Source organism: Bacillus rossius, chromosome 1 (assembly GCF_032445375.1).
Source record: "Bacillus rossius redtenbacheri isolate Brsri chromosome 1, Brsri_v3, whole genome shotgun sequence".
Lineage (NCBI taxonomy): Eukaryota > Metazoa > Arthropoda > Insecta > Phasmatodea > Bacillidae > Bacillus > Bacillus rossius.
The window spans coordinates 328,094,916-328,115,137 of NC_086330.1; the positions used below are offsets into that span (position 1 = coordinate 328,094,916).

Sequence of the window (20,222 nt, forward strand, 5' to 3'; positions counted from 1 at the left end):
GATGCAGGTTAGGCCCCCATCTGGGCAAGTGTTTATCTTGTGGAAGGTAACAAGAGATGCAGGTTAGGCCCCCATCTGGGCAAGTGTTTACCTTGTGGAAGGTAACAAGAGATGCAGGTTAGGCCCCCATCTGGGCAAGTGTTTACCTTGTGGAAGGTAACAAGAAATGCAGGTTAGGCCCCCATCTGGGCAAGTGTCTACCTTGGGGAAGGTAACAAGAGATGCAGGTTAGGCTCCATCTGGGCAAGTGTCTACCTTGTGGAAGGTAACAAGAGATGCAGGTTAGGCCCCATCTGGGCAAGTGTTTACCTTGTGGAAGGTAACAAGAGATGCAGGTTAGGCCCCCATCTGGGCAAGTGTTTACCTCGTGGAAGGTAACGAGAGTTGACGCTCGCAGCGGGAGCTGGGACTCTGATGGGGCTCGGCCTACACAGGGGTAAGTCAGCCACACACACACGCACGCGCGCACCTGTATCTCCTCGGTCTTGGCCCGCGTGGCCTCCAGCATAAGGATGAGCTCCACGTCGTCCACGAGCTGGCCCTCGGCGGAGGCGATGCGCTGCAGGATGCGGTCGCCGAGCTGCTTCAGCTCCTCCGTCATCTCGTGGTGACTGACCACCAGCGAGCCTCGCAGCGCCTCCAGGTCGGGCCGCTCCGTCGCCACCACCTGCGCCAGCATCTGGTCCTGGAGTCCGCTGCAACACGCACGCACGCACCACGCGCGTCAGCCGGGCGACCACACTCGCATCGTGGGGACAAACCCTGGGGCTTCAATAGGTCTAATGTCTACACTATCAAAAACATTTACTGCCCTCAAGATCTCTGTCCACAGCAATTAGTCCTACGCTGATCAGGGGCGCAACAACTAAATTTCCAAAGGGGGCGGAAATATACCTATTTATAAAGAATCATCGATCCCCCCCTAATGAAGCGGATGGTTGAGGGGGGGGGGGTTATCCCCCGGGAAAATTTGTATTTCAAGGTGGAAAATGGTGCTATTTAAGCAATTTTATTATCTAAAAATTGATTACACAGCACTTTCTTTGCCCCCGTTTGCCCCCAATTCAAGGTTTCAGAGGGGGGGGGGGAAATACCCTTGCCACCCCCCGCCCCTGTTGTTGCCCCTGACGCTGATCATTCAAAAATTAACACTTTACACTAGAACTCGGCATGGCAGTGGCTCACTCTTCTGTCCGCTTGCTTCGCACATTCACCCACGCCCGCACCGCAGTAATGTCCTGAACCATCGCTCGTCACAAACCTAATCGCTCGACTGGCCTTCACTCGCTTAGGTATCACCGGTATCGCCTCCCGGTAGGTCCCGAATCGCTCACCAAGGGCCATGTACTCTTCACCTCGCGGGTATGGTCAGTATCACTCGGCGAGGGGTGAGACTTAACCACTGTAATCTCTCTTTATCCTCTCACGCCAATCATCGTCTGGGACCCTTTAATACCCGCGGATGCCAGGCGCGGAAGTACTCAGAAGCCGCGTCACAAGCGTCTCTGGTCAGGCGTGTAAGCACCCAGGTGCTGCGTTTGAAGTATGACTGACGCGGTGGGTGCGTGGAGGGGAAGGCTGTGATAGACAAGCCGCTAATGGCCACGCGACAGGCAACCTCTCTCGCTGCGGGGTGGGAAGGGTTCGTGGCCTCCCGGACTCAGCACAAGCTCGTGGCTGGAGGGGGGCTAGGAATTCCTACTGTCATGTTTAGGGGCTGCTAGATAATTTCACTTAACAGTTGAAATCATCATGGCGAAGAGTAAGTTGTCACTGGGTGATCAAAATGCCCAGACAAGCAGTAGTTAGCCACTGTATCATGCATTATGGTGGTGAAACCAAGTGTGGTTGTGGACTGGTAAAACAGTGGACCCGGGAAGATCTTGTATTAATCTTTGTCTGATCATTGTGATTTTGGTTTTCAGTTATTTTTCCCAAATCACTACATTAAATGTTGATATAATAACTTAAGAGTATGAAACGGCCTTTTACTTCTATATGACTTTGGCATACATTCATCTTTAAACAAATTTTTCTCAACGAGAAAAATATTTCTGAAAATAACTCAAAACCTGAATAATCACAGGAAAAGAAATTTAACAAATAAAGGATAAACATTGGCCGTTATCGGCAATATTGCACGCTAATTGTATTAAGTGTTATGGTTTTTATCTAAACACCAAAAATACTCAAAATTTAAAGACATCAAACTGGATTCAAAATCGTTCATAACCATTTTTATAAGCTTGAAAATTAATCGCTGTTAAACTTATGTGATAACCCAAACAAAAACAAAATTAAATTCCCATAAAGTTTTTCTTTCAAAAACAATAAAAAAGGAAAAATAAATTATGGTATAAATCATAAACTAAATCACAATTTGATATGTTAGAATTCTAAACACAAAAATCCCTCACATAAACTGAAACTGCAACTACTGCTACTGGTCATATTACTGCTACTTCTTCCACTACATCAACTATTTTTACTGCTACTACTGCTACTCCAACTACTACTGCTGTTGCTACTCTACTGCTATTTAAGCTAATAATAAACTGAAATGTGTTTTATTCTGTTCCCAGAATTTAAAAAAAACTCATTTTTTTCCCAGTAGACGTTGTTTTATCCACTGAGAATTGCGATGCCCTGGAAAATTTCTCAAGATATCCCCCTCATTTATATTTTCTCTTCGGATTTGTGCTGGCAAAGCCACAGCTAGCTATCTACCTTTACATTAAGCTAACAAACTGCAGTAACACACGAGACCTCAGGCTTGTCAGGCGGGAAGGAACAGAGGAAAGTACCTGGGGACGAGCGCGAAGTTGATGATCATGACCTTGATGAAGACCTCTGGACTGTAACTCGGGTTGGCCAGCTTGGTGGCGAGGTAGAGGCGGAAGGAGTCGTTGTAGGGCACGACATTGTCACCGATGCGGATGACGCGCGAGCCCCCCTGCACGAACACCTGTCGCAGCAGCACCGTGTCCAAGGACGGGTCCAGGTCCTCCCCCACGCCCTCGATGAGGCACGGCTTGCCGAACCACACGGCAGACTCGAGCGAGCGCAGCAGGTCCTTGTCGGTGGGGCGCATCACCACCAGCCCTGCCTCCTTCTCCTGTGGACATCACGGCAACGTCGCGCACCTGGCTTACCCTAATATATCCCTTACAGTCCTTTTATTCACGTGTTTGCCTTGTTCGCCTTGTCAGTGGGCTGTGACACCACCAGCCCTGCCTCCTTCTCCTGTGGACATCATGGCAACGTCACGCACCTGGCTTACCATAACTTATCAATTACAGCCCTTTTATTCACGTGTTTGCCTTGTTCGCCTTGTCAGTGGGCTGTGACATCTCCTGTGGACATCACCCCATGTTGCCAAGGTCACGGCAACATCGCGCACCTGGCTCACCCTAACTTATCCCTTACAGCCCTTTTATTCACGTGTTCGCCTTGTCAGTGGGCTGTGAAAACACCAGCCCTGCCTTCTTCTCCTGTGGACATCACGGCAACATCGCGCACCCGGATTACCCTGAATTATCCCCTAGAGTGCTTTTCTTCACGTGTTCGACTTTGTGTTTTCTCCAACATAATGTTTCCACTAGTCTTCCTTTATTCACGTGTACGCAGAATTGTGGTATTATATTCAAAGCAGTCATACGAATTACTGTTGCTTTTTAGGTTTCTTTTTTTGATAGTCTTTCAGAGACTTGGACTTGGTTTTATCACATCATTAAAACATCTACATCAAGGTCACTCTTTTTGCACGGACCTACTTTTCGTTAAAAGTCAACGCAAAACTACAAACAACTGAAACTGTGGCAGGGACTTTGGATGCATCGGCAGGTTTAGGAACTTTTTTATCGCACGGCAGATAGCAGTGTTGCGAATAGAAAGTACCATACAACGCAATGATGTTGAAAAATGCATCGTAACTCCAAGCGTTCCAGTTAAAAAAAAGGCAGCATTTTGAAACACATCCACCACATTTGTCTCGATAGAGTTTGGCAACATAATATTCGAACGAAAATGAATACTCTGAAAGCCGATTCACGGCCTTGACCACAAGGGCGTTTAGTCGTGTGGTAAGGTCGTAGGTCCAATCGCAGCTCCATGGTGTGACTCAGACTCATGAAAACCGAGTTGGTACCCTAGTGGATCAGAGCTTACTTGGATCTTGGAGATCCTGTCACCTGTAGCCTATATACATAACCGTGCAATGTTAAAACTCTTTGAAACGAAATAATTATCTAAACGACTTTGTAATCCGAATTTAAACCCAGTAATGTTAGATATGTTATAAAAAAATTACAAGTGCGTGTTCTGTGTCGAATGACTGCTTAATGGCGTGTAAATGGAACCACATGGCTTCATTTACACCAGATAATTCCTACAGTTATGTTAGGGAAAACCAATGATGGCCTCGTCGCAGAATATCAAAATCTGTCTTTTTTATATATGAGTTAATGACACCTATCCATAAGTTTTGGTCCTACAGACTTGCCCAGAAAGAGGGTAGTAAAATGGATACTCTGCCACTGGCCAAAATTAGTAGAGGACCATGTGAGATAAATTACACATTTAAAAGTTTTAATTACGATTTTTTGTCCGTTCACAGACTACTTTGTTTTAATTTAACTACCTGGGCCTTTGTATATCCGTTAATTGAGCAGTAATCGATGTGGACATAGGATAGATCCTTACAATATGCCCTGGTCAATTTCTTTACCCAATATATATGGTGTATATTATTGAGAGTTACCATATACCAATAATTAGGTACTTGTAAACATCGTATCAAAAATTTTGCGACAGAGTAGGCGTGATGGTTGCGTGGTTAGCACACTCGGCTCACACCAAGGCGACAGGGGTTCGATTTCCGGAGGGATTAAACCTGGATTTTCGCAAGTGGCCTGTGGGTTTTCTCGGGGTATTCCCGTTTCCCCCACCAATTCATTCCGTCGCTCTACGTATCCCATCTCATCTCGCCTCGAGCATTCTTCCGGCCTGGCTGTCTCTCGGGCGGAACAGCCTACTCGTATGAGTGTCAACCCCCATTCCATCCATGTAGACCCTGACACAGGTGGGAAACTAAATTTTGATTTTGCAATACTACATTACGACACCCACCCATCGTGAGCTACATCACAACACCCGCCCATCATGAGTTGTTAAAGAGTCTCATTACTATATCAAAACACCCACAAAACATTATTTTAATTCGCATTATTTACGTCACAACACCCACACATCATGAGCAACGTCACAACGCCCACCCATCATGAGCTAAAAAAAAAAAGCATTACTACGTTATAAAACCCACCCCCCAGTGAGCTACAGTCGCATTTATTTCATTCAGGCTGAATTACACTGATCCCGCTGACACAGATCGCTCGAGAGGATGCTCCCATAGAGACTATCACTGGACACTGACTGCAGGGGCGCAACAACTAAATTTCCAAAGGGGGGGGGGGCAATATACGTTTTTATAAAGAATCATCGATTCCCCCTATTGCAGCGGGGGGTTTCGGGGGTTCTCGCCCGGGAAAATTTGTATTTCAAGGTGGAAAATGGTGCTATTTAAGCAGTTTTACTATCGAAAAATCGATTACACAGCACTTTCTTTGTCCCCGTTTGCCCCCACTTCAAGGTTTCCGAGGGGGGGGGGGAAATACCCTTGCCCCCCCCCCCCCCTGTTGTTGCGCCCCTGACTGACTGGACCGTCAGCAAGCGGCGGCGCACACGACGCACCATGTTGGTGATCCAGCGCACGGCCTGGCGCTGCGGGTCGACGAAGAGCGGCCAGCGGCCCGCCAGCGGCACCAGCACGGCGCTCTCGGAGGAGGCGCGGTCCCGCGGCAGGCCGGCCAGCTGCCAGCGCCGCATCACCACCGGGTCGCCCATGGTGGACTCGGGCGTGCAGCCGGGCGAGTGGGGCACCTGGGCGCGCGCCAGCTCCGCCCGCCAGTCGGCCAGCAGTCGCAGCCGGTACTCGTCCACGAAGGGACCCAGGTAGGCGGCGGCGCCTGCACACGGCACCACTCAGGCCTACTGCCCGGTCCATCAGTGCAGTTGCAGAAATTAATCCAAGCCACTTTTCCTAGTATTTAATTTTTGACGTGGCAACGTCTAATAAATCTATGAACGCCGGCTGCACGCACGAAAAAGGATGACTTATTGTCCTGTTACGCTTTGTCCCGTTACGCTCATTGTACACTTGCGCCGCATCTATCTCTCTTCCACTCGATTGGAACAACCTTTCGATTTGACTTTTTCGAGGCACATTAAACTTGAAACACTCCCATTCGTTTCCTACTTTTACTATCATCGTCCTATCCTTAACAGAATAACACAGATTGGAAGAAGTTAAATAGCAAACATGTATAAAAGTTATAGTTAAAATAATCCGTTCGTAAAAGTAATAAACATATTTGAATTAATGAATGCAGATAAAAGTGAATTTATCAATTAAATTGTAGATTTCATTTCACTCCTCCTTTGTATCCATACAAAATAGTGATAATTCAATAAAAATGATTCAATTTTATTCATAAAAGTATGCAATAATTTCATTCCTGTTTTGTTATGACGTCACAATAAACTATCGTCCGTAAACCGACTTTACAGATAACCAATTTTTTTTATGCAATCAGAAAATATAAATAGAAAGAGATAGTATCAATAAAAATATCAAACCCAATTTAATAATTCCTTTTTTTAAAAAATCTTATGTATTCTGACACTCCTGAACTAAGTTGACATAGATAACCTTTTTTTTTTTGGTGTTTTTGAGTTTAATAAGAAGTTTGCCCCCACTGGCCAAATAGTTTAATTTTCATTATCCCTAGTTGGTATTTATAGACGATGATTACATAAACAAAATTAAATATTCAATTATTCGCTTGAACGATATCCACACAATTTAAGTACACAATAATGTACTAATATCACCATGTCTACTAAATAAGCAGTTGGTAGACGGCCTGAAAGTGTTTGTCGCTGTGTTTCCAGTGGGCTGTGTCAATGAGGAGTGAAGTCATGAGGAGTAGGAAGTTAATTTTTCCGCTCCCCATATCCACCATAGAGCACTCAAAAACTGAGCATTGTACTTTTCGTTTCCCTCACATGGAGTTATTGCCTCGACATACTCTACCCTGGTAAACAAGTTTTACTTATACATGTTTTCCATAAATTATTGTCCAGTTATACATTTTAATAGTATCTACTGTTTTAAGTGTTGTAGAGTGTTTGGTTGAAGGTTACAATTAGAGAGTAACTCAAATTGTTTTAGATAAGCGCATGCGCATGAACTGATTACGGCAACATACGTACACAGCGATTCCTGGGCGTAAAATCGTTTTGTGTTCTGCAAATTCTTAAGATGAATCTGTTTTTTTCAGTTCAACGTGCGTTTCTTTAAAGTTTCATTGTGATTCCCCATGAGGCTAAAAGCCTCCGCCGATAGTATACGCAATTCGAGACGACAGAGCTGTTTTATGCTGATGTAACACCATGCGATTTGTATTCCTTTGGGGCATTATAAAATATCGTGTCTACATCCCGCCACAACCTAATAAATTTTCTTGAGTTGAAAACACACACGTGAATAGGCCTGTTGCTTCCATTACTGTGGACTTGTTGACTAAAGCGTGGGAAGAATTTGACTTTAGGCTGGATATCGCACCCTGAGTACAAGACTATCGTAACTCAAAAATCAGTGCAGTACTATCACAACTCATTTGCCGTAGTCTTGCACACATTCTTATATAATGTTTTCCAGAGTGCAACACTACTTTATTTGCCATAAGTGCCGTAAAAGTAAGTATAATATTGCGATAGTCTTGCAGTGCCTAGATAATGATATTTTCCTGCTTATGGTAAAAATATCTCACAAACTCAATTTTTTGAGTTACGATAGTCTTGTACTCAGGGTGCGATATGTTCCGTATAACTAAAGGTGCAGAAATCAAAAATTTGTAAAAAAAAAAAAAAAAACTTGGTTCGTTTACTTTCAAGTTGGATGTATGAGTTGTTGTAAATAGTGTAAATGAAACTGTTGAATAATGTCATTGAAGCAGGGACAGTGTTATGTCACACCGGCCGTGACAAGCACGTCTCCCGTGGCGTGCACGAGCGCGCCCGCCAGGCCTCGCCTCAGCTCCTGCCAGGAGCGCCGCTCGTGATCCAGCCCCGTCAGCAGCCGCAGCGCGCGTTTCAGGCGGCCGTCCACCAGCTGCGTCTGCTTCTCCAGCAGCTCGCGGCGCTGCTGCGAGGCGGCCAGCTGCTCCTCCAGCTGCGCCAGGCGGTCCATCACCTGCCGCCGAGGACACGCGTGCAAACACCCGCCCGCAACGAGGTAGGTTCATTGCAACACCCGCCAATCATGAGTTAAAGAGTCGCATTACTACATTACGACACCCACCCATCATGAGTTAAAGAGTCGCATTACTACATTACGACACCCGCCCACAGTGAGCTACATAACAACACCCACCAATCATGAGTTAAAGAGTCGCATTACTACATTACGACACCCGCCCACAGTGAGCTACATAACAACACCCACCAATCATGAGTTAAAGAGTCGCATTACTACATTACGACACCCACCCATCGTGAGTTAAAGAGTCGCATTACTACATTACGACACCCACCCATCATGTGTTAAAGAGTCGCATTACTACATTACGACACCCGCCCACAGTGAGCTACATAACAACACCCACCAATCATGAGTTAAAGAGTCGCATTATGTACTACATTACAACACCCGCCAACAGTGAGCTACATCACAACACCCGCCAAACATGAAATAAAGAGTCGCATTACTACATTACGACACACACCCAGCATGAGCTACATCCAACACCCACCCATCATGAGTTAAAAGTCTCATTACTATATCAAAACACCCACAAAACATTATTTTAATTCGCATTACTTACATCACAACACCCACACATCATGAGCTACGTCACAACGCCCACCCATCATGAGATAAAAGAAAAGGATTACTACATTATAAAACCCGCCCCCCCCCCGTGAGCTAGAGTCATATTTATTTCATTCAGTAACTCATAATGTTTCATCAAAATCGGATGTAGAGTCACGAGTGCCTGTGACTGGGCATTGTGTGCCTTCACCAGCCATTGAGCCAACCAACCCATCTAACCATCATCAATGTGTGTATTATAAATCTAAAATTGTTGAAACTTCTCCTAAAAGATAGAGCTTTTTGACCGCTTCACTTGAATAAGTGAAAATCAGTTTACTTAAGTCATTCATGATCACTTATGATTTACTCTTTTAAGCACAGATTTTTAGTGAAGCTCACTGATTTAAAAGTTAGCAACATCTCGTTATCTATTATTTCACTAGTTTAGATCAATCATCCAGATTTACAGCGTAATTTTTTTTGGAAGGAGTGAAAAAAAAATGTTTGCTCCACTGTGTAGTACATGTCCCAAAATAATAATCCACTCTTTATGCTTTATAGTGAAGCTAACAGATTGAAAGGTCAGCGAAATCTTGTTAGTTACTATTCCACCTAGTTTAAATCAATTATCCAGATTTACAGCGTGCGTTAATGTTCGCGCCACGGTGTAGTCTATGTCACGTATAGCTTGTCCCGATAGCGACAGTTTTCTGAAACATTACCAACCAGTGGCGGAGCCAGGGGGGGGGGGGGGGGTCTAGGGTTTCAATCCACGCCCCACCTCCCCCTAGCCACAAATCTTTAATTAATTTTCTTATTAATCACTCAAACAAATTTTCATATTTAAAATTAATAAAATTTTTACCATTACAATATTTAAATTTAAGTACCGAAAACTGATAAAGTAGCACTATTTTACACCTTAAAATCCAAATTTTTCCCGTGGGAGGATCCCCGGACCACCCCGATTTAATCCGGGGGGGGGGGGGGGGGGGCAATCTTCTTAACACCCCCCATACACAAAACCTGGCTACGCCACTGTTACCAACGGCCTACGTGTCCCGCCGACACGGTGTTCGTGAGCAACCCGGTTTCGCAAAGCGACGCGCGAGGCGGCAGACGACGCGCGGACCCGGACCGCACCTCGTGCATCTTGCGGCGGGACTCTTGCAGCAGCTTCATCATCTCCTCGAGCTGCGCCCGGGCGCCTCGCAGCACCTCCTTCTTCGGCTGCACCTCCAGGTTGATGAAGTGGTACTTGTAGATGGCGTGCACCCACTTGCACAGCGACATGCACGCCTTGGACGCCTGCGAGCACACGGGCGCGCGGGGGTTCCGTCAGGCGACCAGCCACGTTTCACAACACGTTTCCAACAGTAGTTGTAACTTCTGACGAATACAACAAACACTTTAAATTTAAAAAAAAAAGTTCTATTAAAATTTCAATTACTTTTAATATCGTGCAAATGAAAATTTATTTCTCATATATATATGAACTGATTAAAAAAAAGTGTCATAAATTTTATATAGTGCACCTGTGATTTTACCGATGATTTTTTAGCCGCAACAAATTAAGTAACCACAAAAGGAAGAGATAATATGAAAATTAAAAAGGGCGTAACTACAAAAAAAAAACATGTGTGTGTGTGTTGTCCACGTGTGACAGAAGTAAAACTTCTTGCTTATTAGTTACGTATAAAGATAAATAATTGGTATTAAATATACTAAAAAAGAGATGATAATTGTGAATAGTTAGGATTCGGGAGTGATCGCAAGTGAAAAAAAAAAATGCCTTTTTCCTGTTCTCTCGCATCCGTTCAGTGGGAATGTTTGGCAACTCTGTTGGCAGTTTATTTCCACGCTGCATTTGATAACACCTCTTATATACGTTTACCTGTTAATTAGTTTTAGGCATGATGTTAAATTACGATCTCCAGCTGAATAAAATGAAATAAAAACACTACAATCGAACATAAATTACACCTATAAAGTCTATCTCACAAGTCTTTAAGTCCTTTGGACATTTCAAATCACAGTCTTCACATGCCAAAAATAAATAAATAACACTTATAAAGCTAAACTCTTAAGTTGTTACTTTTTTTTACATTTTCAATAACACTTTTCACATAAAAATGAATGGTACCTATTAAGTTTATTGCGCCAATCAATACTCTTTTCCACGTGAATGAAAAATTGCAGATACTTTAAATAAGATAAAACAAATATGGTAGCGTTAATTATTAGCCGTTACGAAAACTGAGGAGTATACAAATACAAGCTGCGTTAGGAGAATTCCAGAGCATCACTGTAGCGTCATTTCTACCTCTCCCCTGCCGTCTCCGCTTCCGGCCGTTACAACTAGCATACAGCATGCTATGTCTTCCCATTCGACCGCTAGTGCATGCGTTGGAGTGGCGTCGCCGCTGACGCATTCTCCTGCTCTACCGGTTCCCCCACCACAGACGTAATTATTCCTCTCATGTGATTGGAATTTTCGAAACGCTCGAAAATTGTAGTCCCTTCAGCAAAGAAGTTTAAACTTCAAAACTTGCCAAAAAAACTTTCGGACATATAAAATCATATAATGTTTAAAACAAAAATATCAAAATTTTTAAATAAAATTATAAACTTCAAATATATAAGTATGTTTAAAAAATTAAGAACAAAGATTTTTGAAAGGGCATAAGCACAAAATACAAAATTCAAAATATAATCAAAATATTCCCTGTGAGACAAACTTAGATTTTCGAAAAAGGAAAAAATTTTGCCATTATCCGTTTGGAGCTAAGGTTTTCGAGATATAAGCTTTTTTTAGTAATTATAAGCATAGCTACTCGTAAGGCGCCTAAGGTGCCCATTGAAAAAGGTTGAATACAACAAACACTTTAATAACTAAGGCGTCTTCATCTTGTGTAGCTGTATTTCAAATGATAACTGTTTTTACAGTTCCATTTTTCTATTTTATGCACATCTCTATGGAGTAGGCTAATAATGGTGCTTCATGATACGCTTGTCTCCAAAGGTATACATATCTCTTTGGCGTTACAGAGTTAATGAGGAGAAGCCTAAGATGTACATCAAGCTCTGTCCCTGCCCGAACATTCACCATCGGCCAAACTCGGGATTTGTTTTTAATTTTGCGCAGGAAATAATAAATTCAATTATTAAAAGTGGTCGGTTAGGTTAGCTACATTAAAACACTATGGACGGTTAGTTAGGTTAGTGGGTATAGCTACATTAAAATAAACAGAGAAATATAAATATATATAAATAAACCCGAGGTTGGCCGGAGGTGAATATTCGGGCGTGTTCGGGCAGGGACAGAACTTGATGTACATCTTGGGCTTGCCGTTAGTGAGTCAGTGATGAGCGTCACTGTATATGATTACACCACAGCGACACCTTCCATCACGTCCTCAGGGACACGGCTGCGAAGGCGCGCGCGAGCGAGGGGCGGGGCAACTCACCCGGACCACTATCTCGGGCCGGAACTCCGGGTTCTCGATGTAGGGGTTCAGCTTCTCGATCACCTCGTGGGGGATGTTGTCCTTGTCGAAATTCTCCAGGGTCTTCAGGAAGTCCGGGTTGACCAGCATGAGCTTGCTCGGCTCCCAGTAGTCGTACACGTAGCCTTTGGAGCTCATGTCCATCGACTGCAGCAGCGAAAAACCACGAGGACAATAAACACTCACGAAACACCTTTGGTAACAGATACGGCAATACACACAGGTCCGGAAATGTTTCTGTCATTCACTATACCAGTTACCCATGTACGATAAGACACACTGGACTCCTGTTATCTGGAATGCCATATCTCTGCGATCGTGTGCATAGTACACAACCAATTTAGTGAGCATGTAATTGCGTAAGTATTGTGTACTGTGGCAATGTGCTATAATCACACACGTTTTACTAGTGCACTAGTCGGCAACTTTGATGATATATGGCATTGTCACGCAGAGCACCAAAGAGCAAGGGTAGAACTGCTGTGTTTTTATTACAGACTGTATTGCAAAATAGTGATTAATGCAGTGTAGGCATCTCATTCTATACAATAACGACTCTAGCGATGAACAGAAGCATTTATGGACCTATCTACACCGATATTTGAACCTCCTCAACATATTATACAAAAGTTCCTACAGTTTTGACTTGTATATTATGAGGACTTAATGGAAGGGACAAAGTAGAGATGAATTTTTATAACATGTCATTTCATTGCTAAAATCTAAACATCAAAGCATTGGATATGTTTTGTATTGATGTTGGCTAGAATTCCAATTTTTCATTCTTTTTTTTTTGTGGTATCGTAGATAATCGGTTGATATCGAATATCTCGTTTCACTACACTTCAGGACTTAATGAAGGATAACTGAGGTGGACTCATGGGCAGTATGGTTCCCGACCAACTGAACATGTGATATTTTTCTCCTCCAGTGTTGCTGTTGTTTTTATGACGTGCCAACGACAATGAAAGCTTACAAGCACTCTGGCATCGTTATACGTGCGAGATCATAACTTCATTTACATATACACACTTGAAAAAAAAACACACTTGAGAAAGATTATAATAAAAAAATATTTATATCACTAATATTCACAATAATAAATGTTTTTAATGATATAGACCCAGTATTCAACACTAGTCACTAAAGAACAAGTTTTAAAAGCACATAATGTAATTTTTTTTTGTGTATAGCTTTTTTTTTTCATTCCGTTAAGATTTCGTTGCATAGTGCGGGCGCATTATTATTTATAACGCGCCTAAAGATGTGTAACTTCAAAAACTTTTAATCTCACGATTTTTTTTATATTTTTTTTTATTTTTTATTTTTTTTTTTTTTAGTGAGCAAGCGGAGCTTATTCCGCGTACATCCCTCGCACTGTGTCTGGCTCCGCAGCTGCGCGAGGGTTCCGCGCGGCACTCACCCTCATGGGCGGGATGCCCTTGAGGATGCACACCGACTCGAGGACGAGCCGCACGCCGACGGGCGGCCGCGCCATGGACCGCACCTCGGCGATGTCCTTCTTGTCCAGCGACCGCACGCTCGCCAGGGCGTCCGCCAGGGCCGGCAGCGCCGCGTCTGCAGACACGTGCGTGAGGCTACTTTAGCACTGCGCCACGCACGGTTGTGGCGGCCGTGCACAGAACACGGGAGTTTGGCCCGAAAACCGTAACTGATTTGGGTACATCCTCTTCTCATGAGAAGGGATGAAATAGGAACGTTTCTCTTCTATTTCAAGAATTTCAAACAAGATAATGAGAATATTATCTTTGAAAGATTTGTGCACTGGGAGTGCATGACTTGATGTAGGCTTTTGGACACACGCCATTGCTAAGCACAGGTGTCTGTATAAAAAAAACACAAATGACAAAAACATAATTTTTTGCTTAATTTGTGTTTTTTGTCATTTGTGTTTTTTGTAGTTTTCTTCTACAGACATACATGTGCTTAGCAATTGCGTATGTCCAAAAGCCTACATCAAGTCAAGATAATGAGAAATTTATACAATTTCAAATCTCCGATGTTTTTTTTTCTCCTTTCCCACACAAAACAAGGCCTTTCCTGAACTAAAGATGTTAATAATGTCGACATCGATGTCGAGTTCACTGTTATTTTTATAAAACTCTGGAACACCTTTGCTGAAGGTAGCCGCACTAACTGCTCGGTAAACTGCCGGAAAGTGTGAAAGCATCCAACACAATTCGCAGTGTGCTTCTACGCAGTTATCGGGCATTTGTAGTGGCAGTCCGGCGAGTCCGACGAGTTTGCAGGTAGCCAGCCGGGCGTTCTTAGTGTGAACGCACTCATGCCCATCAGTGTATCTCGCTGCGGTCAGGGAACAGGACGGCGAAAAAAAAAAAAAAGGATAGTGTGAAAGGAGCATTTTAGCTCTCGGTTGCACGGTATTAGGTGGGGGTGATCTCGTGAATGAAACGGAAGTCGCATGGGACGAAAATGTGTAACCACGGTGATGTAATGTGTGGCGGAAGTTGCGAACCAAATGTCATCATACAGATCAAGGGAAACTTTTTATTGAATTTTTACAAGTATGGCAGAATTTAAATAAAATTCCTTGTCGAATATCAGGTCCAACGCTGGGGTTTAGGATTTTTTAATTTCCTTTTAGCATTTTACAGAAATTTTTCATTATTTAGTTTAAAATTTCACTCTAAAAATCGAATGATACGATAGTTGAAGTAGTAGCAACGAATTATAGCGTTGGGTGCGAAAACTACGTGTGATTTATTTCCAAAAATGTATTTTGTAAACACAATTTGTGGCATTATTTTAAATAATTCCAATTTATTTTCCTGTCCGGGATTCGTATTATAAGTGTATTTGCAACATGAGAAAACATGAATTTGCTCGTTACCAATGTTAGATGTTTCCCGGACGAGTACTGAAAGATGAACTAAAATTTATTTATTTTAGAATTTATGTATTTTTATTGTGTTAATTTCTGTAATATTGTTATAGTTATTTGTAGTAATTGAGCACGGTAGTTTTTTTCACTATGCGCTCTGCTACTATGATCGTTTTCAGTTTCTTGTTGAGCAATTTATCTTTTGTTTTTCGCTTGGTGTCGATTGTTAGGTTGGCCACAATGTTTTTTGAGTGTTCACGTCTCTTGACTCAACCTGTTGTGTGTTGCGCTGTCGCACCGCGCCTGTTAGAGCACAGCGGTGGTGGGGAGTCGCGTGGTTGCGCGAGAGAGACAGAGGAAGTGTCTTGTGACGAGTGAGTTGAGTCGGGGTAGTTAGCTAGCAACGGACATTAAAAATTTTGTGTGGTTTTTGGATAACCTCAATTGTATCAGACTCTGACCACAATTCACTTTCAGAAAACTCATCTTATAGTATTGTTACGAACGCGAGAGACCAGACCACGATGCCAGGTTCGGAGCTGGCTGGCGGCCCTGCACGGCCACTGGCGTCACGCACCGTGTCACGTGCCGTCCACTGACGTGAGGCATGCCACTTGCCTGGTCGGATTACAAGGGTCGTCGTAACCCCCCTCCCTCAACCTTCCTCGTGCATTGACCTGTCTCGGCGCTGTTATCTATCGCTCAGCGGCCTTGAGAAAACCGAGGGCCACCGCGCGGAGAAGCGAAAATAAACACCACCTTTCTAGATTTTTCGGGCGTCGTCGGGTCGGCCCGGGATGACGCGACTCGTCACAGCCGCTCTCGTTGGTTCTAGAAGGGCGCCACAAACTACTTAAGCAGCGACGCTGGCCTCCGCGGGAGTTCCGAGCTGACTCCGAGCGAAGGGAAGTGCGACATCGGCGAAGAGGGTGAGAAACACCCCCCACCACCCCTTCCGAGAATGGCACGACGCGGAGCTCGACTGGATCGTGAGAGTGCGGCGACTGAGTGGCGCGAGACTGTGTGTGTGTGGACAGGCGCGAGGTAAGGGGCGAACCACTGTCGAGCCTAGCTCCAGCGAGGAGTGCGAACTGCGGAGTTTGACAGACTTTGAGTGGCTTCAGGATAAACTTTTACAAGTGCCAGTGATATGTGATCGGACATTTTTAAGTATAATTATTAATTATTAATGTGAGTATTATTAATTAATAAAACTGTAAAAAAACTGATTGGGCTATCCCTTACGAACCCAGTTCTCCCCCCACATAAGTCGTAACAGTATTTTGGCAATACATTACCTATTATAATCACTTTTGCGTAAAAACAATTGGTCTAATCACGATTACTGGGTATCCTGTTTGGGAAAAAATGGGTGCGTGTACTTATGAACGCGCGTGAGAAGTTATACTTCTTTAGCATCATTAACAAATAGTTTTTAAATGCATGCAAAAAAATTAATTACAATAAAATAATAAGAGGGCTGGGAAAAGATAGTCAACACAGTCAATAAAGTTCAGTTTAAACTTGAAAAATAAAGTAAGTGAAATTTAGAAAATAATAAATATATATGACATAATTAGTACTAAATGTAATAAGTTTCTTAATTTTAAATATTTATTATTGACTATTTAATATTTTAAAATAAAATAATAAATTTAATAATAAATTCAACAAATGTAATTTATGTTTATTAAGTTTTTAAATATTTAATATTTTCTTTACTTAATATTCAGTTTTCATTTTTATCAAAAAGTTTACATTAAGTTTGTTAAGTTATTTTTATAAATATAAATTATAATTTATTCAACTTAATTATAAATATTAAATATTAATATTTAATTTCATTTTCGATTTTAATTTTTATCACATTTTTTTTATTAAATTTTTTATTAAAATTATTTCTTTATTTTGTAAATATTAAATAACCAATAATAAATATTTAACTTTAATTATTTAATAAAATTTAGTGTTAATTATATTAAAACAATATTTTTTTGTTATATCAATAAATAATACATACGGATGGTTAACCTCAATTACATTGGAGCACTTGAAGATGTATAAAGGCACAATTTTTTTTACTAATATTTACGAATAGTAAATAATATTAATCAAAATATTCAATTTAAATCGCTACTGAATATAATTTATTAGCACATATATAATTCGCACTTGATGAAACTAAAACACGTGTTGTGAATGTAGAAACTAGAAACATGTGGATAAATATTATAAATATGAAAACAGTGATCAGAGGCGACGAGAGTGCCAACATGCGCGACTAATAGAGGTTTTATTTCTATTTTGTTGGTAGATTTTTTCTTTTTTTCGAGACTTAATGAGCGGTTTAGCGGGCAGCTTAAACCTGTTAATTTTGTGTTACAGTATGCGCGCGCATCTTAAAATTTCACTCTCATCATTTTTTCATAACGCGCCTTAAGAAGTATAACTTCAAAAATGTCATGTCAGTGTACCATTATCTCTCTCTACCCTGTGAGTATAGAAGCAGATTGGCCCGTGTTAGTTGTGCCGGTTCCAGGTTTAAGGGACAGCTAGAGGTTTTCATCGCCTCTTCTTACGGGTATCAGATACTGTTGTGTTGTGGTCGTAGCTTGTACAGAGAAAAAACAGGGCCACAAGGCGGGTCAAGTGAGGAGGCGTCATATCGTGTGCGCAACTATGAAGTGCACGCAGTTTGGCAGGCTTCGGTAAGTTGTTACAAACATCGTGATTTCACAGAATTACGTCTGCGAGTTCTTGTTGTAGGAAGGTATTTAGGCAGTACCAGATGGGATCTTGCCTGTTTTTTTTTCCCTTAAACTTTTAGGGCAATAAATGTTAAATATAAGTTGGTGTAAAACTTTTGATAATTAATATTTTGTAAAATTATCAGGTTATAATTTAGTTTGTGTTGATAAATTCATTGATATTTAATTTATGAACTTAAAATGTAACTGTGTCGAACCACATTAATAAAAAAAACTATATTTTTAATCATTGCGATAGCTTCATGCGCAAAAGGGAAACAAGGAATTTACTTTCTGTATAAACAAAACCAAATAGGAGAAGAGTACACTGGAATGTAACATTTTATGACTAACTTTGTGATGGAAGTAAACATATAACATTAGTATTTATAGTGTATTTTGTTCTAGAGATGTATAACTCCCCAAGCATTCCTTTTCAAAGTGATTTGGCTGTAGTGCTTTCAACAAACTGCAGAAAATCTGGAACCAGGTTGGATGATCTAGGATTCGAACACTTACTCCATTTAACCTCGGTTGTACAAAGTGCTATGCGATTTTTCAACCCAAAAATTGTGTCAGCCACATAGGTACGCCGTAGGGAAATTTTGGACAGGAAATTTCAAATAAATTGTTCCACTCACGAAGATTGGGTGAGCAACCCTTTCAGCCAACTTGATTTCAGATATCTTTGATTTACCATGATGAAACCTAGAAAATTAAAGAATAAATCCTGTACCAAAGATAATGAGCAATTCCTTTTCCAGTTTCCTTAAAAATTAAATATTTCATTATTGTGTCTCGTTAATATAATGATACTTAACCAAATAGAAAAACAGACCAATTATGACTTTTGTTTATATGCCTTGGTTTCTTTACATGTGCAGCTGTAAAAAAAATATTTTTAAAAATAGTACATAAATAAAAGGCAAAGCTTCTTTTCTTTATCTGAGAAGAAATTTACTTTCTCATGTTAACTATTATATTTACTCGGCGTGCTGTTTGCGTGCCTGCTACTCCGCAGTGCGGATTTTCTACGTAACTTTCCCTCTGAGGTGCTGTTTACCTTTCGAGAGCCTGCTTATCGCCGCGACCTGCCTTCTGTGTGAATGCTACTCTGTGGCGGGGCTCACCTAGATCCCTCTGCGCGTCGTCCGCCAGCGCCTCGGTCCGCTTCGTCTGGATCTGTGCCTGCGCCTCCTCCTTCTCGATGCCTTTGCGCAGGAGCTCGGCGTCTTCCTGCAAGGCACGCGACGTGCGGTGTACCGCTGCACTGCCTTGCCGACCGTGCCCGACACAGGGACGTTTCCATCAGGGTGCCCCCCCCCCCTCCAACCTTTATCAAACCAACCCTCATATCGCCATAACATATTAATTTCAATATAAGAAATATTTTTAATCAACTTAGATAATAAATAAATACATTAGTTGTAGCCATTTAATGTTTAATACATCGCAAGTTGGATGGTAGCCTACGCAATAAAAACTAGTTTTTTTTTTTTTTTAAATATTGGACGATATACATGTGTTTACCTTTTAATAAAAATTATTTATTTCAATTGCCCACTAAATTTTTTTTTGTGTTCTAACACTATAATATTCAAGTAAACATTTATAGTATTTTATCTGCCAGTTTAGCGACCCCCCTCCCCCGGCAGTTCAGCGCCCGAGGCACAAGCCCCGTCTGCCCCCCTCTGGTTACGTCTCTAGCCTAACATATTAGAAGTTAACAGCTCGCCCGTGCATCTTCGAGGTTGAAATAATAAAAATAAAATTGTAATTTGGCGAGAATACATAAATTCCGCCCCCCCCCCCCCCCCCCCAATATTTTAGAGTATTGCAAATTCCTACCCCTATACCACATATTCCCATCAACCGTTCATTTCGGTCACGATCACCCAAACGTGCGAAAACGTACACTTCTGGGCAGTCGGTGCACGATATTGGGGTGAATGAGTCTTGGGTTTTTCGCAGTTTAAAATTGGAGCGAAAATGATCTTAAAATCATCTTTGAATCAGCTATGGCCATATTTCTTCTTCTTTTCAGACCAACAGAAGCCATTCATGTGTTTATATTTCCGTAATAATAATTTACAATATAGCGTATTCATACCCCCTGAGTTTGACTCAAAAACTGAGACCCTGCTTAGAATTTATCATCATCAATGTTTATATCC

The 20,222-nt window shown here is 41.9% G+C and overlaps 1 protein-coding gene across 1 annotated transcript in view; it reads right to left on the reverse strand.

The window, feature by feature from the left end:
* Positions 1–20,222, reverse strand: part of LOC134528054 (dynein axonemal heavy chain 1-like) — a 257,114-nt gene that overhangs the window by 43,875 nt on the left and 193,017 nt on the right. Inside the window, exons 21-28 of the mRNA XM_063361270.1 lie at positions 19,179–19,284; positions 13,862–14,016; positions 12,400–12,585; positions 10,076–10,240; positions 8,095–8,311; positions 5,749–6,023; positions 2,805–3,115; positions 470–695 (exon numbers count right to left, since the gene is read on the reverse strand). Coding sequence (XP_063217340.1) covers positions 470–695; positions 2,805–3,115; positions 5,749–6,023; positions 8,095–8,311; positions 10,076–10,240; positions 12,400–12,585; positions 13,862–14,016; positions 19,179–19,284 — 1,641 coding nt within the window. The remainder of the gene's footprint in view (positions 1–469; positions 696–2,804; positions 3,116–5,748; positions 6,024–8,094; positions 8,312–10,075; positions 10,241–12,399; positions 12,586–13,861; positions 14,017–19,178; positions 19,285–20,222) is intronic.